Source organism: Acomys minous (genome assembly GCF_964271855.1).
Source record: "Acomys minous genome assembly, chromosome: 8".
Lineage (NCBI taxonomy): Eukaryota > Metazoa > Chordata > Mammalia > Rodentia > Muridae > Acomys > Acomys minous.
The window spans coordinates 40640720-40665950 of NC_140489.1; the positions used below are offsets into that span (position 1 = coordinate 40640720).

Below are 25231 nucleotides of genomic sequence, written 5' to 3' on the forward strand. Positions count from 1 at the left end.
AGTTTGATGTGCAGAACACCTACTCCCCAGTTCTGCGAAAGTCCCCTAAAAAAAATGCTCCAGCTGACTCCAAAGAATGTTCAAGTCTGCCCTGATGGGCTACAGCCCCAGGTCTGAGCCTGTGTGTGTCTCCCAGACTCGCCCCTCTCCACGAACCACAGGGTCTTAATTTGTTCTGTTGATTGTGGCGGGCGTCAGACTGCACAGGCTCCCACAGTATACCAGGAGCACATCTCTCTGTGTAGAATGCCATGCCCTGCTGGGGCTTCAGGTCCTCATCCATCTGTGTGTGCCCTTGATTCCTAATGAAGTTTTAAACAAGGCACCCGCCCCTCTGGGGCTCTGCAAGCGTACTGATCCTCTATAGGATTGAATGAGGGGGACACTCCCACTGAACCTCATTACAGTCAGCGCAGGAGAGGGCGTCACCCACGTCTTCTCTATTCCTTTAGCAATGTGGGCTGTCAAGGAACCAACCCAACCCAGAATACTACGGAGCTTGAGAGACAGCTGAGGAAGCCCCAGTGTGCCTCACACTGATGGTAGCCATTCACACTGGTAGCACTGTTGGCGGCATTTCCTTTCTGATTCCCTAGGTCATTGACCATGCCATCGAGACGGAGAAGATGATTGAAAAGTACAGTGGGCTAGCCTCAGACTTGCTCACCTGGATTGAGCAAACCATCAACGTTCTGAACAGCCGCAAGTTTGCCAACTCGCTGAGTGGTGTCCAGCAGCAGCTACAGGCCTTCAGCACCTACCGGACCGTGGAGAAGCCACCCAAGTAAGGCCCTGACACTTAGGAGGGCGGTCAGTCCTTGGGGCCTGAAAAAGTCAAGAGCTTGGGGTTGGGTCCTATGACAACGTATCCTTGAGTTCCACAGCAGGACATCTGTCTCCTTGGCTGACCCACTCCCGTGCCATCCAGCTTGCTGACATTGATGAGTAACTTGTTTTACAGATAAAGAAAGTGCTTTTCTAGGCTCCCAAGGCCAACAGAGGAGCCATCTTGGTCTTCTCTGGAGAGCTGGTGCTGGCTAACTCCTCTTAGTGAGTCTGTCCCCTGAGCCATGGGCTTCTTTTCAGGTCACGACCTCTGTCCTACCATCCCCTGAGTGCCCTGTGTGGGGCCTTGTGGTGATCAAGTACACCCATCTGTCACTGCTCATCAGCAAAGCACTAAGCCTACTTCTCAGGAGCTCCGCCCCACTGCCCCACACGTGTGCACACACAGCCACACATGCACATATAACCATGCCCACACCTGTGCGTTCATGAATAATGAACATAAGCACGTACATACACAACCACACAAAGTTATGCAGGTGTGTATAGATACAGCCATGCACATATGTATCAACGAATATCCACGACTATGCAAAACATGTACGTGAACACATGCACACACAGGTATGGGTACACATAGCTATGCAGGCACATACATATGCATTTACAAAGATGCACACATATAAATATGCACATGTGCAAATATGCACACGTGCATATACAATCAGGAATTCCAGGCTCTCTTAGCTTGTCTACCTCTGAAAAGAAGCTTCTAGTTCATCAGTGATGCCCTCTGTTTCTTCCTCCTCTCATCTCACACTCTTCATTCAATGCTCTCAAATAGGGGAAAACGAGACACTGCATCCAGGATGTTCTGTAACCCTAGATCAGGTTTCTGGTCTGACACTAACCCACTTTAAATGACCTGAATTCAAAACCGATAACACTAGGCCCAGTACACAAGGGTGTTACCTCTCGGCTGTACCAGCAGAGCTTCCGGGCCTTAGGCTTCCGGAGCACTTCTGAGCACTGAGGTACGTTAGGATGGACACACAGCTGATTCCTCAGTGCTGTGGTCAGGAGTAGAAGTGGTTAGACTCTTGGTACATGAAGAAGGGTGAAAGTGCACCCCCACTTGGACCTTGTCCTCGATACCTTTCCTGGACCCTTGACTACATCTGGCCCGTAGGACTTGGGAGAACCAGCTAATTGAGACTGGGGTAAAAGTTGCTCTCCATGCAGTGTGTTCTTGTGTGGATAACGCTGCTTCTAAGGTTTGATCGACTAAAAACAATCTGTCTGAAAAGCCTTCGCTTGTAGGATGGAGAAAGGTTTCTTTGTATGAGTTGGTAAAACTCAGTATTTATTGGGGTTACCCAAATATTCCAGTCAGCTAAACCCTATGGAAGCAAATGAATTCTCTGATGGCCATTGCCTTTTCTCTGAACTGAGTTGTAAACACGCAAGTTTCTATCTGATCCCTGCCAGTGAGAGCGACTGATACTTTAGCGGGTACCTAGACCTGTTGAGGTTTCCGTGCCGACTTCAGCAAGCAGTTTGCCCGTGGGGGGCCTCAACACCGCCATCCCTGATCCTGTTCCCCACAGGTTTCAGGAGAAGGGGAACCTGGAAGTGCTCCTGTTCACCATCCAATCCCGGATGAGAGCCAACAATCAGAAAGTGTACACGCCTCATGATGGGAAGCTGGTGTCTGACATCAACCGGGTACCGTGGCAGTTTCAGTTGTCCTTCTGAGCTCCAGAGGAGGAGATGGGGCTGGCCACTGAGCAGGGCTAGACCCAGTCACTCTGTTTGGCGTTTATTACATTCTGGCTATTTAAGGGAGTCCTCTGAATGTCTCTACAGAGGTCAGACTCTACTCCGTGCCCTTCACGTTTCAGTCTCTTTAGGCACCCAGAATCATTCCTTCGGGCCGGTTTTGGTGGCCTGTCCTCTACTAAACCTTGAGTTTGTTGTTGAGTCTAGAATGTTAATTATGTGTGACAGGAGGGACCTGCTGTGTGACGTTTGCAGCGGTCTGGAGACTTAGCACCATCTGGAAGCTCTATTAGAGTGGAGGTGGCTCTTTAGTCAACAAGGACTTGCTGAGCACCTACGGAGGAGGAAAGCGTTTATTATTAAGCCAGTGTCTGCGGCAGGCTTAGCGGAGGTGAAACTGGCAAGTCTTCGACTGCTCTGACCCTGACGAAAATCAAAGGCGGCGGTGGCACATGCCTTTAACCCTAGTTCTCAGGAGACGGAGGCAAGCGGATCTCTGTGAGTTCGAGGCCAGCCTGGTCTACAGAGTGAGTTCCAGGACAGCCACGACTACACAGAGAAACCCTCTTTTGAAAAACCAAATAAACAAACAAACAAACAAAACTCAAAGGAACGTTACTAAACTTTAATCTGCCACCACCTTACCCCCAGAGCAGCGGGAATCTCCCTCGACTCATACAGTCATCCAGTGTCAGGTAAAAGAGAGACAACCCCAAGCCCACATATTCTTCCTGTTCCCCAAGAATTCTCCTCTGCCCCATGCAGGCCTGGGAGAGCCTGGAGGAAGCGGAGTACCAAAGGGAGCTGGCCCTGAGGAGCGAGCTCATTCGGCAGGAGAAACTGGAGCAGCTGGCGCGGCGGTTCGACCGAAAGGCTGCCATGAGAGAGACGTGGCTCAATGAAAATCAGCGCCTCGTGACCCAGGTCAGAGTCACAGCGTGGCGGGAGGACAGGGGAAGCGCTTTAGACCACTGCTCTCAATGGGACTGGAACCCAAGCCCGTCTCAGCAGCAACCAGATAACCCCCTTTCAGCCTTGCAGGTTTCAGCTGGATCAGACCTGTATCTGAAGAAGAAAGACTCTTAGGGTTTAAGTCTCTCTCTTTCTCTCTGTGTCTCTCTGTCTGTCTCTTGCTCTCATTGGATGTCGGGCCCTGGACCTTCTTGCAACATGCGAAGCAAGCGTTTCACCACTGAGTTACACTCCCGGCCGTTATACAGTCTCCTGTTTAGAGTAGAGCCTCGCAGACTAGAACGGGGGCCCCCAGAATATCTTCTGTTGGCTGTAGCGTCAGTAGACTTAGGAGTCAGCATTGACATTGGTGATTCTTCCCTGGGAACAGGGTTAAATCAGAGTGTGCCTTTTGGTTCCTTAGCCTCCGGGCCTGGGACATATTTCACTGGCTAACAGTGAACCCCAGGGCTGATTCCCTCTCCGTCGAGCATCTGTTCCCTCCCACTTAAAGCTTAGAATCAAATTAAATTCTGTCTGTTAAGGGGATAGTGAGTGTTCTAAGAGCATTGGAGAGCGTACGTGTGCCCCAGATAGTGTGTGGGTAACCATCTGTTTGAAGCGATGTGCTGTCCTGGTCTAGGCAGCCACCCCGCCACCCTGCCCAGAAATGGATAGATCCTCTCAAGGCAGGGTGGGAAGTCCCAGCAGGCCACCTGAGGACTCCGGAACGAACACTGTAGCCTCACCTGTAAATGTGACACAGAGAGTAATTGGGGACATTTAGAGACACTTGTGAGACATTCAGAGACTCTTGCTCAGATAAGACAGGCAGCAGGGGACAGCACGGATAACGCCTTTGTAGAAGTGCGCCTTTCCCATCTGGCAGCTGTGTTTCAGGGAGCCACCCGAGAGTCTGAGCCCAGGGCAGTCTGACTGAGCTGCTGTTTTGTTTGTTGTCTTTGTTTTTCCCTCCTTGGGGGCAGGATAACTTTGGGTATGACCTGGCAGCTGTGGAGGCCGCCAAGAAGAAGCACGAAGCCATCGAGACCGACACGGCTGCCTATGAGGAGCGGGTGGAGGCCCTGGAGGTCCTGGCCCAGGAGCTGGAGAAGGAGAATTACCATGACCAGAAACGCATCATCGCCCGGAAAGACAACATCCTCCGGCTGTGGAGCTACCTGCAGGAGCTGCTGCGATCACGCCGCCAGAGGCTCGAGGCCACCCTGGCGCTGCAGAAGCTCTTCCAGGACATGCTGCACAGCATCGACTGGATGGATGAGATCAAGGTGGGGCCCGAGGCCGCCCACCCCACACCCCTGTTCTGTAGCGAGCACGTGCTTCCTTAAATACCTGCCCTCCGGTCACATCTCTAAGTCACAACGGAGAAAGGGCAAAGATGTCACTAGCCTATGTTCAAAATATCCACCCCACCCCACCCCAATAACCGAGGGAACTTGGGTTAGTAGTTGCATAAGAACCAACCTACGGGAGTTTGAAAGAGATAGGTGGTGATGAGACTCACGCCCAGAGCATCAGGCTCTCAGTGACTGGGCTTCAGCTGTGGTTAGAATCCAGACCCCTCTGCCCAGGGGAAACCAAAGACTGAATTCTCTCCCCCAGCTGCAGGAGGTCTTAGGAGGAAAATAAGCGTGAAATTGACCTTGCACTTTCTAAAAATAAACATGCCCAGGCTCCGGGCTGGATGAGAGTGATGCTTGTGATGTTGTAGGGACAGCCCGTAGAAGATTCCAGAGGATGTTTGTAGGAAGTCCTGCTCTGTAGCATCTCCTGCCCCAAGCAGTAGCCACCTTCCCGCCATATCCACCTCTGCCCCCACGGAGAAGGTGCACACACACCCTCTGGAGGTGTCCGTTCTCTCACTCGTCCTTGTCCGTCACCAGGCTCACATCTTGTCTGCTGAGTTTGGAAAACACTTGTTGGAGGTGGAAGACCTGCTTCAGAAGCACAAGCTAATGGAGGCCGATATCGCCATCCAAGGGGACAAAGTGAAGGCCATCACAGCGGACACCCTGCAGTTCATTGAGGGGAAAGGTGAGGCCAAGAGGGCTCCCTCTGCTGAGGCCTCAGATGCTAGACCCCCTCCTCTGGCCCCTCACCTGCCATTCTGGGCCCATCTTTAGAATTCTGCCTCTTTCCTCAGGTGATGGTGTGCAAAACTGAAAGGGTGGCAGCACTCTCCTGAGACGGGCTGTTTCAGCAGCCCATAACCAGGCAGGCGTCCTGTCATCTGTCCTTCCATCTCTTTTGCTAGTGTCTGAGGCTGTTAGTATTTCTACTTTCTTGTCTTAGATAAAAGAGTTTATTACCGCCTGGTAATCTGCAACTGAGGTTTTTCTTTTTCTTTCTTTCTTTCTTTCTTTCTTTCTTTTCTTTTCTTTTCTTTTTCTTTTTTTTTTTTTTGTTTGTTTGTTTGTTTGTTTTCGAGGCAGGGTTTCTCTGTGTATCCTTGGCTGTCCTGGACTCGCTTTGTACGAGTCTGGCCTTGAACTCACAGTGATCCGCCTGCCTCTGCTTCTCCAGTGCTGGGATTAAAGGCGCGTGCCGCCACACAAATCTCACATCATGAAACTTTCTTCATTTCTACTCAAGTTTTTGTTTGTTTTGTTTTGTTTTTTGAGTACCCTTGGCTTTCCTGGACTCGCCTTGTAAACCAGGCTGGCCTTGAACTTACAGCTATCCGCCTGCCTCTGCCTCTGCCTCTGCCTCTGCCTCCCGAGTGCTGGGATTAAAGGCGGGCGCCACCATGCCCAGCTTCTCAGTTTTTAATCTCCTTCACTCCTGAACTTTAGTGGGAACCGTTATAAAGAATCTGGCCTGTCCTTTGAGTACCTGAGAATCATGCATTCAATCCCAAAGAGTCTTGAAGGGCTAGAGAGGCAGAGCTCAGTGGTAGAGCATTTGCCTACCACATACTGAGAGATGGAAGCTTTGGGGTTGTGTGGTTCTGACCTGAAACTTGCCTATAGATGACTTCCTTTCTATTCTTTGTCTTCCTCCTCCTATGCTCCCAGGGTACCAACCTTGTGACCCCCAGGTCATCCAGGACCGAGTCAGCCACCTCGAGCAGTGCTTCAGTGAACTGAGCAACATGGCAGCCGGCCGGAAGGCTCAGCTGGAGCAATCCAAGCGGCTCTGGAAGTTCTTCTGGGAGATGGATGAGGCTGAAAGCTGGATCAGGGAAAAGGAACAGATCTACTCCTCCCTGGACTATGGCAAGGACCTGACCAGTGTGCTCATCTTACAGCGCAAGCACAAGGCCTTTGAGGATGAGCTCCGTGGGCTGGACGCCCATCTGAGGCAGATCTTCCAGGAGGCTGATGGCATGGTTGCCCAAAAGCAGTTTGGACATCCACAGATCGAGACCCGTGTCAAGGAGGTCTCGGCCCAGTGGGATCACCTGAAAGAACTGGCTGCCTTTCGGAAGAAGGACCTGCAGGATGCAGAGAACTTCTTCCAGTTCCAGGGTGATGCAGACGACCTGAAGGCCTGGCTGCAAGATGCTCACCGGCTGCTCTCCGGTGAGGATGTGGGGCAAGATGAAGGTGCCACAAGGGCCCTGGGAAAGAAGCACAAGGAGTTTCTAGAGGAGCTGGAGGAGAGCCACGGGGTGATGGAGCACTTGGAGCGCCAAGCCCAGGACTTCCCCGAGGAGTTCCGCGATTCCCCAGATGTAACGAGTCGTCTCCAGGCGCTCAGGAAGCTCTACCAGCAGGTGCTGGCCCAGGCAGAGTTGCGTGGACACAGGCTGCAGGAAGCCCTGGACTTGTACACCGTGTTTGGGGAGTCAGATGCCTGTGAGCTGTGGATGAGTGAGAAGGGGAAGTGGCTGGACCAGATGGATATTCCAAACACGCTGGAGGACCTGGAGGTTGTGCAGCACAGGTCAGAGCGGCTCAGCCTTTGCTCATCTCCCCACCCGAGGGCTGCGTGTCACCTCCCACCTCCAGACCCCCCTTTGTTACAAAGTGTAGGCTTCAAGAGTTCTCTTCTGGGTCTGGGGCCTCCGATTGTTCACTCACTGGGGCCTTCATAGTTCCTGAGACAAAGGTGATTTTGTTTTGGTTTAGTTTGGTTTGGTTTTTTTGGGTTTTTGTTTTGTTTTGGTTTTTTTGTTGTTGTTCAATTGATTCTCAATTGCAAGAGTCTTTTTGCTCTGATGGATTCTGAGCATGGAGCACAGGAAAAGTGGAGGTGCTATGGCCATGGGGCTGGGATTCTGTCATCTCTAAGTCCCTGTGCTAATCCCTAAGCCAGAGAATGTCAAGGAGCCACAGAGACCAGTTTATAAACCACGGGTTTCCAAGGCTACTCTCACTTTTGGTACTCTGATTCCCTTAGCACCCTGGATAGGGGTTGGGAGCATGTTCATTCTGTAGAGGGGGTGATCTTGCCATGGGGGGGTTCCATTTTCAAGCTGAGGAGGGCGGTTCTAGTCAGTGGGTTGTGGGTGCTCCAGCTGTGGCTAAGGGACATGTTCAGGCTGTAGATGAACGGGGTGCTCAGGCTTTGGAGTGGTCAGGCGATGGAGAGGAGGCATGTCCCAGCTGTGGATCGGGGCAGGAGTTCCGGCTTTGCAGCATCTCAGCAGTGTAGGGTAGCAGAACCCAAGCATCATGGAGCGGAAGGAGCCGCCCCCTGGAGTAGTGCTAAGATGGTCCTGCACTGATGCTAGAAGGTTGAAGATTCTCAACCTTCCTGACGCTGGGACTCCTGAATACAGTCCCTCATGTTGTGGTGATCCCCTGCTCCCCCCCCTGCCCACCCCCCCACCCCCCGCCCAACCATAAAATTACTTTTGTTGCTGTTTCATAACTGTGATTTTGCTACTGTTATGAATCATAATGTAAATATCTTTGTTTTCCAATGGTCTTAGGTGACCCCTGTGAAAGGGTCATTTGACCCCCTGGGGCGGGGTGGTGGTGGTGGTGTCGAGACCCTAAGGTTAAGAACTGCTGTTCTAGAGGGCGCTGGACACTTTCCAGGAAGAGTTGGCCTTCTTCCCTCAGCGGCTCTCCCCTACTCATTGCACGGATGGAGCGGAGCTTCTGACGAGGGAGGGGCACCTTTTGGCCAAAATTGTTGGGTAACAGAATTAGGGTAAAACAGCAACCAAGACAATGGAGGTATGGCAGATGGTCCTTAGGGTGACTGACTCCTTTGCCGACCCCAACACTGTAAGCCCTTTCCAGCCCGCTCTGCTTCGGGCTTTTTTCTGTGGAGCTATTGTTTGTATAGTAAGGAACTATCTGTCTTCCTGACTTGGTCTAGAAATACCAAGACATACAACTGAACCCATTGAACCAAAAATTAGGGTGTGCCAGCACATCTGTCTGCCTCCTTTCCTCCCTTCCCCGGAAATAAACATTCTGGAGATAGAGGGAGGAAGTGAGAACCGCACATCTGGAGACTGGGAACCACTGGAAACCAGAGGCTCCGTTGCCACTCACTATGTGTGCCTCATCTCTGTCCATCTCAGGTTTGACATCCTGGACCAGGAGATGAAGACTTTGATGGCTCAGATTGAAGGCGTGAACCTCGCCGCCAACAACCTGGTAGAGAGCGGCCACCCACGCAGTGGGGAAGTGAAACAGTATCAGGATCGCCTGAACAAGAGGTGGGGCGTGGGCGGGGCTTGGGTCTGGGGAGTTTTCTCCCACCACCTGACACACACCTAGAGAAAACGGCCAAAGCCTTAAATGCTCCAGTCTTTTTCTGCGGATCTTGTTGCTAGTAGTGGAGCTACAGCAGCAAGGGGAGCGGGGAATTGTAAATGTTGTTTTTACTTCCTCAGATAGGGGGATAAGATGAGAGCCATTCCCAAGCCTTCCTTCCTCTTTATAAACTCTTGCTGGCTGGTTCAACTCAGCTGTTCTGGCCTGACTGCCTGTCTAAGCTGACTGATTCAAACTGGTTTCTGTTGGCTTCTGACTGAATTGTTCTGCCTGGCCTCAAACGAATTCTGGCAATATATTTTAATATTCTGGTTCCTTCTCATTCTGTCTTCACCTGTGTCTAGCTTGTTACCCCTGCAACCTGTCTCTGTAAAATAGTGCTGGGTCCCAGTAAGAAACTCTTGGTAAACAACTTCTCTCTTGCGCTCTCTCTTAAGTAGCCTCTCTTTCCTGTCCTGTTCTCCTGGGAGTTGGGTGTATCCTATCTCTGACCCATTCTGTCAAACCTTCCTCTGATTAGTCACTTTGTCTGCCCCTCAATTAGACATGACTTTCAAACATGGCTGCTTCCTTCTATGAACTAACCTCGCCTTCATTGTTTGGGATTAAAGGTGTGTACAAAGGACATGTCTGCATTCCAGCCGGATCACGTGACCTAAGAGATCTTTGGATGTGATCCCTTGCCAGAGCAGCCATGTTGCTGGATTTAAAATTCAGAGAGGAGAGAGTGTTTGTGGAGCTTTGAATGCTGTGTCTGGGGAGGGGAGTATATGTCTGTGCACCTATGATGAGTGTGCAGTTAGGGTAGGTCATGTGATACCTGTGCCCTGTTTCCCTAGACATTCCTGGACATGGGAGATTGCTTTCTAAGAGTCCGTAAAAGACTGTCCCTCCCTTTGCCAAAATGCAGCACCAGTAATAAGAGTGGCTTGAGTAAAGAGAATTAGCAGGGAGCCTTGAGCAAGCTTCATGGTTGGAACAAAGAGCAGGCCCTGAGGAGCCGTTAGAGAGGGGCTGCTTTCCGAGGAAGGCATAATTGCTTATTAGTTCCTGGAGGATCTTTGAGGACAGAGCAAATGCTTGCATTCTCTGCTTTTACCTTGGCCCCGCACATGCAATGCCTCATGATCAGTCCCTCGCTCTAACCCTGCCCCTTCCGTGTGCTTGTGGATGCGCTCTGTGCTGCCTAAGGCAATTTAGAAGATGGCTGCAAAGAAGTAGGATTGGCACTGTGGGGACTGTTGAGAGCCTGTTGGGGACCCCTGGGTGGGATGCTCTATAGCCACCGGAATGGGGCTGACCACCTCAGCATCCAAGGATGGGGCCCGCAAGTCCACAGGTTCCTTTGCAAGTCTGATGTTTATAGAGAGAAGGGTGCCTCTGCACTAGGCTTGTGTGAGAGTGGGAGAGGGAGGGAGGCGGGTGGGGGCAGAATTTCCTGGAGCTGCTGTTTAAATGAAGCAATTAGGTGAGAAACTTCCAGGCAGGAAGAACTTGCCAGCTGTGCAATGCATTAGAGTCACAGCGTGTCGACATTTACAGCAGCTAAACCATGCCCCGCCTCAACTGGAAAAGCCATCAGGGCAGTCACCATTCTCAGGTTAGAGAAGAGCAGAGGCACAGAGTGATGAGCAGTGTGCGTTAAGTCTTAAGAGTCGAGAGAGGCCTGAAAACCCATCCAGTCCAGCAAAGAAGTGGGGGCCACTTCTTCACCATGTAGTCCACTCTGTCCGTTTAGGGCAGTTCCTTTGGTTGAAGTGTTTGGACAGATGTTGACTTGGAATTTTGACTCATTGACTCTGGGCTCAGCTCCTCAGAGACAGCAAGACTTGCCCCATCCATCTCCCACAAATTCTGTACGTCCACCACAGAGCCACCTCCCTGCCTCTGCTCCTATCAATGGCCTTTTTCTTCCAACTACATAGTCCAAAACCTGGCCATGCTTTGGCCAGGCCAGGCCAGGCTCATTTGCAGGTTGAAAAATATGCCTACTTGCCTGTCTGCCTGCCTGCCTGCCTTCCTTGCATTTATTTTTTTAAAGATGTATTAACGTGTGTGTGTGTGTGTGTATGTGTGTGTACACGTACTCATACCTGTACCCTCAGAGGCCAGAAGAAGGGATTACATCTCACAGAAATAGAGTTACAAACATCCGTGAGCTGCCATGTGGGTGCTGGGAACTGAACCCAGGTCCTCTGCCAGAGCAGCAAGTGTTCTTAACTGCTGAGTCATCTCTCCAGCCCGTCTAACCTTGTAATTATAATGACAGCTCTGAAATGCTTAATGCCAGGAAAACCTTATTGGAGACGTGTCATTAGGCAGTCTTGTCACGATGTGACCATCATAGAGCGAGTGTGCTGACGTAACTTCAGGGCACACTCCTACCCACCTGGGCTATATGGTGCATATTCTATTGCTTCAAGGTCTATAATGAATAAAGTAGCAGGAGATGAGTTGAGGGTGTAGGCCAATGGTACATGGCACGAACAAGGATCTGGGTTCAATCCCCAGCACCACCATCAAAAAATTAGATTGGGATTCGTGCCAGATCATAATGCAGAGTGTGTTCAGTCCCACTTCATCTCACTTCAAAAATCCCCATGGCCTCCGAGCCTCAATACTGTTTTAAAGTCCGAAGTTTCTTCCAAGACTCAAGGCAATCTCTTTGTCTGTAACGCCCTGAAAAAACAAACAAATGACATAATTCCAACGTATAATGGCACAGCTATGCATTTCTATTCCAAAAGGGAGGAATGGGGCCACTGTAAAGAAATACTGGACCAAGGCAAAACCCAGCCTGGCAAACCCCCAAGTCCTATAGCCGCACATGTAGTCCCAAATGGGTTAGATGGATGCACCCCTCTAGCTTTGCTGCCTCTGGCATACTTCTCTCTCTTGGGCTGGTTCCACTCCCTGCATGTAGCTCTTGGCATCTGCAACATCTTGGGGGTTTCTACTCCAACCTAGGCTTCATCACTCTCACAGCTGCATGCAATGGTCTCTTAAACTTCTTGTCCTCTCAGAGCCCCCATACAGGGTTTCCCCTGTCAAAGGCTGCCTGGCACAAGTCACTCTTTGAAACAATGGAGGAAGAGTCCATGACCCGTGACCCCTTCACCCTTCATGTTTCTAAAGCTAGTGCCATGTGGATAACACTGCCAAGTTAGGCTACCAGCTTGGATGGCCCTTGACTGAATAAGCGTGTGTGTGTGTGTGTGTGTGTGTGTGTGCACACGTGCGTGCGTGAGTGTATGCTTGTTTGCTTGCATGTGTGTGGTCTTTTGAGACAGGGTTTCTCTGTGTAGCTCTGACTGTCCTAGAATTTGCTCTGCAGACCAGGCTGTCCTCGAACTCAGAGATCCACCCACCTCTGCCTCCCAAGGGCTGGGATTAAGGGCATGTGCCACCAAGCAGTTTAACAGTGGCTTTTGGTTGCAGTTGCTTTCTAGAAGGAAAAAAAAAATGCTTTATCCTCTTTTTTCACATGTTGGGAGCTTAGCTGGGTGGGGTCTGGCCTTGAGGGCATCCTTCCCTTTATTCCAATGCAGAAAAGGCCCCTACTTAATGGCCCTAATCTCCTTAGAAACCTCTTCCAGCAGTGCCCTGGCTGGGGCTCTTTTTCTCTCTATACCACGCATTTTATATTTCTTTCTGCCCCACTTGGTCTGCTTTATTGTAGACCTGCATAGGCACTATCAGTAATACCTAGGCCAGAGACTGAACAAACATTATGTAGTCTTGAAATTTCCTTCACCGAAGAAATTAGGTCATTCATTTTAAATTTAGCCTCAGGCAAGTTCCCCTGACATGGACATTTGCCAAAATGTTACAGGAATATGGTCTCTAAGCTAGATGCTGCTAATGGCCTTGCTCTCCCCTGAAACCTCTTGAGCTGGACCTCTACAGTCCGAGTCGCTCTCAGCACTGCTGTCTTCCAGGTTCCTACTAAAAAGTGGAGCCTGTTAAGCTCTGCGTACAACATGCAACTGTTTTTCTAGTCCAAAATTCCAAAGTCTTCCACATTCCTCCAAAACGCCAGCGTGGCCAGGTTCCTTAGAGCAGCAGCGAGTTTCTGCTCCCAACCTCGGCGTTTGTTACTTTTCTATCATGACAGAACACCATGACCAAGGCAGCCTATAAGAGGAAAGGCTTATCTGGCCTCATGGTTCCAGAGGGATTTAAAAAAAGAGAGAACCCATCATGGCAGGAAGGCATAGCGGCAAGCAGAAGGCATGGCAGCAGGAGAGCAGGAAGCTGAGAGCTCATATTTCTAAACCCTAAACAGGAAGCAGGAAGAGTTGAACAGGAAGTGTGGCAAGTCTATACACACAAAAGTCTGTCCTCCTCACACAAGGCTCTCCAGGGTTCCATAACTCACCCAGACAGCGCCGCCAACTGAGGAGCAAGTGTTCAAATATGTGAGCCTGTGGAGACCATTTCTCATTCATACCAACACACAAGCCCTCCGTTTACTCTTTTGTGTTACATAGTCTTAACGGTGTGCAAGGAATGATTTGGGCCCTGAGGGAGCTGGCTGGAGTGGTCTGCCCAGGCTGATGGGCAGCTCTTCTGAAGAGGGTGCTGCAGACTAAGCGGAGGACCTTAGCAGATGTCCCCCTGTCACAGCAGCATTGCCCCGAAGGCTGAGGTCGCTGCGCAGTGTCCTCACCATCCCACCTGGGCTCGCCCTCTCTCTCCTCTTTCCCCTTTTCCTCTCTTTTCACCAGGCCTCTTTCATTTTTTTGTTTTCAGGCCTTAGGGCATTTTAAATGTGGCCTTGGGCATTTTCAGTCTTCCTCTAGAGAAGGTGAGGACGGTCCTGAAGCATTCTTGAAGTTAATAATGTGAGCTGTCTAAATATTTCCAACATTTCTAAAACTCTAGGGAAATTGTATACAGATGAATTCACTGTGAGATATCGGTGTCATAAGCAGAAAATTAATTTGCAGGGGGTGAGTGGGTAATGGGGCTTGCTCTGCAAGCAGGAGGACCCAAGTTTAGACCCCTAACATCACTCACACCAAAGCCAGCCATGGCTAAGCGTGATTGTATGCCCAACAATGGGATGGAGTTGGGGGTAGAGACAGGCAGCTGGTACTGCCAGCCATCCAGCCTAGCCAAAACCACAAGCTTCAGGTCTAACAAGAGACTGTCTCAAAAAAAAAAAAAAAATAAGATAGGAGTGGCAAAGGAAAACATCTGACATGCTCCTGTGGCCTCCACATATGCACACAGGGGCACATACGCCACACAGGCACGTGTGCACATGCACACACTTATGGCCAGGCATTTGTGGCATCATCCCTAGCTAGTTTGGAAACTAAAGCAGCAGGCTCACTGAGACCAAGAGGTCAGTCTAGGCAGCTCAAAGCTGCCACACACCCAGCTTACCAGCACACATTCTGTGGTATTGGTTGTTTGCCCAGTGGTCACATGGCTGACAGGGAGCTGCAGCCTGCCGCCACTGCCCAGTAGCACCACGGCATCATGCCTGATACTTCCACCTCAGGCAGAGGGTGAAATCCAAAGCACAGTTCCCTACTCAGTGCATATTAACTTCACCCAACCATCATCGTAGGTCCACGACCGCTCATATTTACCTGAAGTCCAATTGAACATCACATGTGAGCACATCATTTACTTGACACTTGAGAGGCAGGAAGATCTAGTTCCTGTTAGATGTCTCTTGGGCAAAATCGGACATGCTAATTTTGTTTACCTACAGTTAGGTGGATAGGTTTTTTTGTTGTTGTTGTTGTTTTGTTTTGTAACATCGGGGTCTGTAGGGGAGACTCATGGGAAATAGGGAAAGGGAGCCCTGTGAGAAGAGTTAAGGAGCATCATAGTGTCTGTTCCCACCCCCCACCCCCCGGGTCTATCTCTTCTGGCAGGTGGCATGCCTTCCAGGCAGTGGTGTCAGTGCAAAGAGAGGCTGTGAACTCGGCCCTTCGAGTCAACAACTACTGTGTAGACTGTGAGGAGACCAGCAAGTGGATCGTGGACAAGACGAAGGTCGTGGAGTCTACAAAGGACCTGGGGCAGGACCTGGCGGGTGTCATTGCTATCCAGCGGAAGTTGTCGGGGTTGGAGCGGGATGTATTAGCCATCCGGGACCGTGTGAGTGCCCTGGAACGTGAGTCACAGCACTTGATGGAGTCACACCCGGAGCAGAAAGAGGACATTGGCCAGCGGCAGGCAGGTGTTGAGAAGCTGTGGAAGGGCCTGCAAGATGCCTTGCAAGGTCAGGAGCTCTCCTTAGGGGAGGCCAGCAAGCTGCAGGCTTTCCTGCAGGATCTGGATGACTTCCAGGCCTGGCTGTCGATGGCCCAAAAGGCGGTGGCCTCTGAGGACATGCCCGAGTCACTCCCAGAGGCTGAGCAGCTCCTACAGCAGCATGCAGCCGTGAAGGAAGAGATTGACGCGCACAAAGACAACTACCACCAGGTCAAGGCCTCTGGGGAGAAAGTGATCGAAGGCCAGAAGGACCCAGATTACCAGCTCCTGGGACAGCGGCTAGCGGGCCTAGACACTGACTGGGATGCTCTGCGCCGGATGTGGGAGAGCCGGGGCCACACCCTCACTCAGTGCCTGGGCTTCCAGGAGTTCCAGAAAGATGCCAAGCAGGCCGAAGCCATCCTCAGCAACCAGGTGGGAAGAAGCATACAGGGCTAGGGGGCACAGGCGTCCCTCAGGAGGCTTACTAGGGATGGGCTCTTTATAGTCACCAATTAAAGGAACTCCTCTGTGTTCTTCCTTCATCGTGACTCTTTCTGGTCCCATGCCCTAAGCTGTCAGTCATTCGGAAGCTAGAGAAGTGGACCTTGCCCTGCATTACTACCTTCTCACGTAGCTTTCCCCACTGTCCGCGCTCCCTCCCCGCTCCGGGTGGGAATGAGGGGCCAAGCCTGGGGAGTAGAGCCTTCTCTTTGCGGTGCTCTAGGGGTGCACTGTAGCCTGCACAGTGTGGTGCTCTTGTTTAGCTCCTCCTCCTCACGCCTCCTCTGGGAACTTGCTTTAACAGGAATACACTCTGGCTCACTTGGAGCCTCCAGATTCCCTAGCAGCTGCGGAGGCTGGCATCCGAAAGTTTGAGGATTTCTTAGTGTCTATGGAAAACAACCGGGATAAAGTCCTGAGTCCTGTGGACTCTGGAAACAAGCTGGTGGCCGAGGGCAACCTGTACCTGGACAAGATCAAAGAGAAAGTGCAGCTGATTGAAGACAGGTACTCCCGACCCCAGGACCACGAGGCCCTGTGCTACACTGGGGTAGGGGTGCTCGGCGAGGGCCCCAGGCTTGGTGCTAGGGTGACTTCCCTTGACTTCCCAGGCATAAGAAGAACAATGAGAAGGCCCAGGAGGCCACAGTTCTCCTCAAAGACAACCTGGAGCTGCAGAACTTCCTCCAGAACTGCAAGGAGGTGAGGCCAATGGCGGGGCTGCTTCTCAGGTGTCAGTCTGAAGCACTCAGAGGTGGGAGGCCAAAGGACTCCTATCTCACTCAAGACTGGTGGCATTTCATGAGCTCGGGACTCTTTGAAGCCTTCCATTCCACAGTTCTTTTCTACCCTCAACCCCCAAGTTGTTAAGTCATCCTTTGATTTGCCCGATCTAGGACAAGGTTTCTCAAAGAGTGGTCTGAGAACATTCTGGGCTGCAGTCACTTAGAGCCTAGACAGGGCTATCTGCAAAGATATGGGGTTTGTGTATTCATCCACACAGCACCTTGCACAGGTGTAAAGCCCTGCACAGGTGTAAAGCCCTGCACAGGTGTAAAGCCCTGCACAGGTGTAATGCCCTGCACAGGTGTAAAGCCCTGCACAGGTGTAAAGCCCTGCACAGGTGTAAAGCCCTGCACAGGTGTAATGCCCTGCACAGGTGTAAAGCCCTGCACAGGTGTAATGCCCTGCACAGGTGTAAAGCCCTGCACAGGTGTAATGCCCTGCACAGGTGTCATGCCCTGCACAATTGTGATGTCCTGCTGATGGTGACTTGAAATCCATAATACCTTTCTGAGCATCTTCATTTTGTCCTGGGCCCTGTAATTATGGAACAAGTCTTGGTCCTGGTGCAAGCAGTGTGTTAGGTCCCCTGAGGGCAGATGGCTAGGAAGCTGAAGGAGAGAGTCTGCTGATGGGACTTCCCACAAGCAGTGGGGCTTTCCTTGGCATCCTCCTTGCTCTCCCCGTAGGCTTCCTGCCTCTCGAGCTCATATAGCTTTGTTTCTATCTACCTTTGCCCTGGTACAAGCTAGGCTTGGCATGATGCCAGGACATCTTGGAACCATTGGACACACAACACTTTCTTCCCCTTTCTTATTACAGTTGCCTCTAACCTCTTCTTCATGAAACATTTTCTTGGTGTTTATTATTAATCACCCACTGTCAGGATGGACTTATCCATCTGTCTATGTACTAAGAAAGTGCGGAGGCACTATGGTATCTCAGGCCTTGCCATGGGCCCTGGAACCATGAGAAGAACAAACTGTCTCATGCCACATGTGCTCTAGTAAGGAAGAGACAGGTAGCCCCTGGGCCTTCTCCTTCCAGAGCTAGCGATAGGAGACTCTCGATTCTGCCCTGCCGAAATGGTCCAGTCAGAACTCACAGGGCTCACTCTTTCTGCCCACAGCTCACTCTCTGGATCAATGACAAGCTGCTGACATCTCCGGACGTCTCCTATGACGAAGCTCGCAACCTTCACAACAAATGGATGAAGCACCAGGCGTTTATGGCAGAACTGACGTCACACCAAGGGTGGCTTGATAACATTGATGCTGTACGTAGTGGACCGGGTGGCGGGTGGCTCTCTGCTCAGATGTGCTCCTGCGGCTTGGGCTTCACCCACGACACAGACACTGTCCTGAAGCTTTCTGGACAGTGCAGAACTTGGCGGTGAAGATGAAAGCTCCTCTAAGCATAATGAAGCCTTTAGCATCCCTGCTAATGCTAGACTCGTTAAACCTGGCAGAAGCTAGGGTTCGGCATCCAGTACCCAGACGGCAGTCATTACTGTTAGCCTTCCAGTAGTGTGCTCGCCACCGTTTGTTGGCATTCACAGCCCTTGCAGATAAAACCTGGGTTCGCCAGCGACACAGGTCAAAGTGGAGCAGGGGTTACACCTGGGAATCCTGTTGCTTTGCTTTCCCTGCTGTGGCTGTCCAGGAAGAAGCAGGCTCCGTGTCTGTGTGAAGCCATGCCTAGTGGTTAGAGCAATAGCCTCAAGAGCCAGACTCTCTCTGATCTCAGCTCTTCCTCTCTGAAACAAGGACAGCCCTTACCGGCTGAGCTGTGGGCATTGCATGCTTGTAGACAGATAAAGCACTTAGGATAGTGTTTGGCAACTGGGAAGTCATGGATAATACTGACCACTATTAATAGGACCTATGTCTAGAGCCAAGTCCTATTATACTGTCCACACCCAAAACACAGACGTTTATATAGGGGAAGCCAGGGCAGGTAACCTTAGTGACCAACCTATCCTGGAGGCAAAAACAGTACTTCTGGAACTCGGAAGCGCTTCCTATGCTAGGCGTTCCTGGATCTGATTTGTTTATTGGTTTATGAATTTTCTTATGAGACAGAGTTTTGCTCTGTAGCCCAGGCTGACATCCTGAGTGCAGAGAGTCCTACTGTGTATCACTTATGACCCCTGGCTTCAAGGTGGATTTTGATTTTTTTACAGAGTCTCTCTGTGTTAGCCGTGGCTGTCCTGGACTCACTTTGTAGACCAGGCTGGCCTCGAACTCACAGCGATCCGCCTGCCTCTGCCTCCCAAGTGCCAGTTCATTTTGTATGTCAGGCTGGCCTTCACCTTGCTCTCCTCCTGCCTCTGCTTTCTGAGTGCTAGGGTTATAGGCCTGTCCTACCAGGCCTGTGCTCCTGAGTGAACCTTGAATTTTTCATTTAGTATCAGTTCCTTCTCTCTGAGTCCTTTGCCCAAACACTGCTCTCCCTGCCCCACCCCCCTTCTGTAGATTACGTTAGCGGTTCAGAGTGTGTGTAAGGTCTATGTCAATTCGTGGCCTTACTAACCTGCCCCCAGGATTTCTCTTGCATCCCCTGGAGTGGAGCCCGGAGTGAGCTACCCTCTTTCCCCCACAGGAAGGGAGGCAGCTTATGCTAGAGAAGCCCCAGTTCATGGATGTCGTGTCAGAAAGGCTGGAGGCCCTGCACAAGCTCTGGGACGAGCTGCAAAGCATGACCAAGGCGAAGACCGAACAACTCTCGGCTGCGCGGAGCTCTGACCTGCGCCTGCAGACCCACGCTGACCTTAACAAATGGATCGGTGCCATGGAGGACCAGCTGCGATCAGACGACCTGGGCAAGGACCTGACCACTGTCAACCGGATGCTGGCTAAGTTGAAGGCATGTGAACAGGCTGTTTGTAGACTCAGAAGGTTGAAGTAGAAGGGACCCGAGGGAGCCAACCTGAAACCTTAAAGTGGGTGCTCCTTGACTTGTTTGTATTATACAAAACTTGCCTCCTGAGCCGGGTGTGGTGGCGCACGCCTTTAATCCCAGCACTCTAGAGGCAGAGGCAGGAGGATCACTGTGAGTTCAAGGCCAGCCTGGTCTATAAAGAGAGTCTAGGACAGCCAAAGCTACACAGAGAAACCCTGTCTCAAAAAAAAAAATTACCTCCTGATTCAGAGGCCATCTCTTGCCCTTTTGCAATGGGTAGGACAGGAATCTAGTAAAAGACACATGAGAAATACAGGAGGAGAGGCTGAGGGGAGGCATCCAGGGAGACTTCTTAGAGGAGGCTGCATTTTAAATGGTCCTTAAAGGATAGGTGGAAGATGGGAGGCTGGGTGGGTGAAGGGACGGCCGTGTCCAGGTGTCGCAGACAGTACTGACACTGTTCCCTGTGTCCCAGCGAGTGGAGGACCAAGTGAATTTGCGGAAGGAGGAGCTAGAGGAACTCTTTGCCGAGGCACCCTTGCTGGGGGCGGAGGCAGGAGACACGGACATGAGCATCGAAAAGCGGTTCTTGGACCTTCTAGAACCTCTGGGGAAAAGGAAGAAGCAGCTGGAATTATCCAAAGCCAAGCTACAGATCAGCCGCGACTTAGAGGATGAGACGGTGTGTGGGCTGCAGCCTCTCTACCCCTCCTGCTCCCTCCACCCCCACCCGCATCCCCCCACCCCCACCCCACCCCCACCCCAGGCTGAGGCTCCAGCTGCTGTGGGGGTAGCTGGCTGCTGTCCAGAGCAATCTTGGTAGCAGATGACTGGTCATCTCGCCCCTTATCTCGTAAGGCTGCTTTAGTGGTTGCACTAAGTAGAAAATCAGGGTGGGGACTTTGTGAATAGGGACTTACAAGTCACTCGTAAGTGTTGATGGGGAGACTGCGGGATCAAGATCCCACTTTGGGAATGGGAACAAGTTATTTGGAACCTGAGTTTGAAATACCTGTCTGTAAAATAGGGGCAAAACCCTGAGGGGGTGGGGTGTTGAGAAAAACCAGGCACCCTGTCTGGCTCTTTACGGGAAAGGGTGGCTGCCTACGATAATGATCAGCTGTCCACTGCCTTCTGGTCCCTCCAGCTCTGGGTGGAAGAGAGGCTGCCACTGGCTCAGTCGGCTGACTATGGCACTAATCTGCAAACCGTGCAGCTGTTCATGAAGAAGAACCAGGTGGGTCTCAGCTCGGCAGTGCATCTGCCCCTGCTTGGTACTGCCTGGCCCCAGGGGATCCGGCCCGGCCGTGATGTGCAAAAGGCTGGTGACAGCACATTATTGCTCCTGATGGTAGCTTTCCAGTCCCCTCGCTTCGCTTGACATTTCAAAGCAGAAAGGGCTTTAGTGGCTGCAGAGAGGATTCTGGGAGGTTCACAGAGGAAATAGGCACCATGCTACTTGGGGATTTGGGACCACCAGACTCTACCAGGCTGCAGTGAGTGCCTGGCTTGGGGGCTGTAGGGAGGTCAGTGTGTAGCCATAGTCCTGTTTTTCGTATCCTCCCAAGAGGATGCCACCAGCACCACAGCACTCCCCTGCCCTCTTCTGGGGCTAAGCTTGGTATGTGCTATGTCCTTAGAGTATATAGATCCCTGCTCCTGCAGACACGTGACTCTCCCTGTGAAGCTCACCCCCATTAGAACACCATGAATCTGCGCTCCCAGAAGCAAGCATCTACTGATCCACTCTCTCAGGGCAGATTAGGAATCCCGAGTACAAGCAGATCTCAAACACGGGCTGCAGAGGGAGCCTGAATCCTAAAAAAGGCCAGCCGTGTGGGATTGCAGTCTGGGGTTGGCCTCCGGCCTTCCTCTAGAAATCAAGATTCTGAGTGTAAAATATAGTCACACACTCCAGTGGGTGGGTGCTTGTGCGTGTTGTTCTTCATGTGTGTTCCACGAGCTGGGAGTCAGTGCTGTGCCCACACCCTGCCCTTGCTCCTGCCTTCAGCTGATTTTAAAGGCTTTGAGGGAATTGTCAAGATGGCAGAAACAGGTATAAGGAGTCCAGCTAGCCTGGGCCTCTAGGATCCAAAAAAGGGGATCAAGTATCAGGGCCCCGTGGAGAAAAAGGTAACCCAGTTACCAGAGTGGGAGGAAAAGGCCATTTTTGGTGGCCAGAGGCTCAAATAAGAAATAATAGCACACACACAAAAAAAAAAAGAAAGAAAAAGAAATAATAACACACAGTTCAGATCTGAGCCATAGCAATGGAGAAAAATAAAACCTAAAGCTTTCCACGAGAGGTAGCCATCGGCTTGTTCTGTTACCTGGGACAAAGAAATGCTAATCTAATATGGCAGTTGGATGTTTTGAAGCTGTTTCCTTTTCCCCAGTGCAGACACCTAAAATCAAGCTCTGAGGATGCACATAGGAAGCCTATCAAGAGCTTTGGCCTGTGACTGTAGCGTAGATGGTAGAGCCTTGCCTAGCATGCCCACAGCCATGGGCCAGAGCCACATACCCTGGGCATGTGGTGAACACCTGTAGCCCTAGTTTCTGAGCATGGTGGAGGCAGAAGAGTCACAAGTTCAAGGCCAGCCCAAAAGTGCATAAGATCCTGTCTCAAAAAAGTGTGGGGCTAGGCTTGGGGGAGAGTGTACTGGAGAGAGATATGGATGAGCAGTTAAGAGCACTCACTGCTCTTCTAAAGAACCTGAGTTCAGTTCCCAGCACCTCCATCGAATGGCTCACAACTGTCTGTAACTTCCATTCAAGGCAATCTAATACCCTCTTCTGGCCTCCATGGGTACCTGCATACATGTGGCATACACTCTGACCCATTGTTTTTTAAAAGTTACTAAATAAAAATCGTTTTAAGGGGCTAGAGAAATGGCTGAGTGGTTAAGAGCATTGTCTGCTCTTCCAAAGGACCCGGGTTCAATTCCCAGGACCCACGTGTCAGCTCACACCTGTCTGTAACTCCAGTTCCAAGGGATCTGACACCTTCACACTAATGCACATAAAATAAAATTAAATAATTTTTTTAAATCTTTTTAAAAACACGAAGACTTTGGAATCTGCTATAGCTGTGTTCAGTGTCAGTCCTGCTTTCAGTGCCCTGTGCCAGCTTCCCAGGGCTTGTCTCAGAAGACCACCTACAGAGGGTAGGACACACGTGGAGGGCTTAGCATCCTGCCACAAGTAGTGTTAAGGGCTTTCACTTGCTCTGCTCTGGCAGGAGGGGGAGGGAGGGGTCTCCTGCTGTAGACCTGGCCTCCTCCTCTTCCGTGGGAAGGCTCCGCCTCTGAGTCCTTCCTCTGGCCACAGACCCTGCAGAATGAGATCCTAGGCCACGCGCCCCGGGTGGAGGATGTGCTACAGCGAGGGCAGCAGCTGGTGAAGGCAGCAGAGATCGACTGCCAAGACATCGAGGAGCGCCTGGGGCATCTGCAGGGCTCGTGGGACACGCTTCGGGAGGCAGCAGCTGGCCGGCTGCAGCGCCTACGGGATGCCCATGAGGCACAGCAGTACTATCTGGATGCGGGCGAGGCCGAAGCGTGGATCGGCGAGCAGGAGCTCTATGTGTTCTCTGATGAGCCCCCTAAGGTATGCTGGGCCCGAGTCTGCCAGCCAACCGAGCAGATAGGCAGAGCTGTGGTGAGCAAGCACTTGGAGGCGCCTGGAAATCAGATGTATGAGAAAGGAAGGGCAAGGTATGGGTATCTAAGGGACCCACAAAATCCTCCCTGCTGTCCTGTGACACTTCCGTAGAGCATCGTACCTCATTAAGAGTACCCCTACAGGTTTCCCACGTGCCACCAGGGAGTGTTCCACCCAAGGGCTCTTCATATTATATATTGGGTCCATGCTGCCAGATGGGGTGACAGGAGGACCTAGGGGGTCTTTCAAGACTGCATTGACCCAATTCTTTTCCCCCAGAAAAGCTAATGTCTTTTGTGGGGGAGCTGGGGAGGAGTAGGTTACCTTCTATGAGCCGGCTAATCCAGGACCTAGGATGTTTTCACGGGGACAGAGAGTCGGAGCTGGGCGTGAAATGAAGGGCAGAAACAAAATAAGACTAAGGAGTTAAGAGATGAGCTAGGTACAGCCCTCCTAGAGAGGAGTCAGGAACAGGAAGGGAGATGTGTGGAATTCTTCCTGGGCCTGGCTCCCCAGAGCTCAGCCATAGCTTTCCAAGGGAAGGAATATGCCTGCTGGGATAGGGAGGGCTCTGGTGCTGACCACCTGCTGCCTCTCAGGATGAAGAGGGCGCCATTGTGATGCTCAAGCGGCACCTGCGGCAGCAGCGCACCGTGGAGGAGTATGGGAGGAATATCAAGCAGTTGGCTGGCCGCGCCCAGAGCCTGCTGTCCGCAGGCCATCCTGAAGGGTATGTGTGTCTCCTGGACTGGCACAGCTGCTGCTGGGCGTCAGACCAGGAACCCTTCAGGTCCAGGGAGGGAGAAATGGGACTGGCTTCCCTGGATCTAGAGGTTTCTGGGATACTAGTTGTCCCTATTCCATTTTATTCCTTGGGTTGTGTCAAGAAGTCATACAAGGTAGGCCACTGAGAGAGACGCCATTTCTATAAAAATCAGAGTCAAAATTTCCCTGGTGAACTGAGAGCTCCAGTCTTTTTAGCGAGTCTGCTGCACTAAGAGACCCTGAAGACCAAATCTGGTTTGAGCTTTGGTTTTTTTTGTTTGTTTGTTTGGTTGGTTGGTTGGTTGGTTGGTTGGTTGGTTTTTGGAGACAAGGTTTCTCTGTGTAGCCTTCACTTTCCTGGACTCACTTTGTAGACGAGGCTAGCCTCAAACTCACAGAGATCTGCCTGCCTCTGCCTCCCAAGTGCTGGGTTTAAAAGCATGCACCACCACTCCCAGCTTGGGCTTTGTTTTTTTGTTTTGTTTGTTTGGTTTGGTTTGTTTCGTTTTTTGAGACAAGGTTTCTTGTCTAGCCCTGGCTATCCTGGAACTTTCTCTGTAGACTAGGCTGATTTCAAACTCACAGAGATCCTCCTGCTACTGCCTCCTGAGTGCTGGGATTTTGTATATGCCACCACAGCCTGGCTTTTTTTTTTTTTCTTTAAACAGCTCAAAAAAAAAAAATTACTTCAGGACCTCACAGCAAGTACTTAGGTAGGAGTCAGGTAGATGCCAGATTTCAGACTTTCATAGGCTGCTTCAGCCAGGGCTCTGTGCTCAGTACCATTAGGGCACCCCACACTGTGTCTCCTTTGTGGTCACCCCACTCAGCTCCCAGGGAGCCCCAAAAATTGAGTCTCTGGTTCTGTCCTTGTCTGGAGAGCTAATTGGTGTCACTCCTGTTGGAGCTGCAAGGCTTCCTGGGGAGCACAGTGAAGAAGTTCACCCTTTATGCTTGAATCTGTGACCTTCCCAGAGAGAGGGGGGCACTGTGAGAGGTGCTGTGTTGGGACAGAACCCCAACACAATCCTGCTGGTCCCGGAGGCATTACTGGCCTGAAGGGAGCTGGCATTCCTTTTCTCCCCAATTCTTTTCCTGGAAAAGTTACTGTGAGCTGGGCACGGTGGCACATGTCTGTAATCTCAGCACTCAGGAGCCAGAGGCAGGCAGATCTCTGTGAGTTTGAGGCC

General features: G+C 51.3%; 1 protein-coding gene across 1 annotated transcript in view; it reads left to right on the forward strand.

The window, feature by feature from the left end:
- The window catches only part of SPTB (spectrin beta, erythrocytic), a 129955-nt gene that overhangs the window by 79619 nt on the left and 25105 nt on the right, over positions 1–25231 (forward strand). The window contains exons 9-24 of the mRNA XM_084793556.1: positions 597–784; positions 2394–2511; positions 3331–3489; positions 4503–4805; positions 5421–5571; positions 6552–7422; positions 9017–9154; positions 15104–15860; positions 16234–16436; positions 16541–16631; positions 17842–17988; positions 19314–19581; positions 20093–20295; positions 20761–20850; positions 22944–23222; positions 23876–24006. Of these exons, the coding sequence (XP_084649682.1) occupies positions 597–784; positions 2394–2511; positions 3331–3489; positions 4503–4805; positions 5421–5571; positions 6552–7422; positions 9017–9154; positions 15104–15860; positions 16234–16436; positions 16541–16631; positions 17842–17988; positions 19314–19581; positions 20093–20295; positions 20761–20850; positions 22944–23222; positions 23876–24006 (4097 nt within the window). The remainder of the gene's footprint in view (positions 1–596; positions 785–2393; positions 2512–3330; positions 3490–4502; positions 4806–5420; positions 5572–6551; positions 7423–9016; positions 9155–15103; positions 15861–16233; positions 16437–16540; positions 16632–17841; positions 17989–19313; positions 19582–20092; positions 20296–20760; positions 20851–22943; positions 23223–23875; positions 24007–25231) is intronic.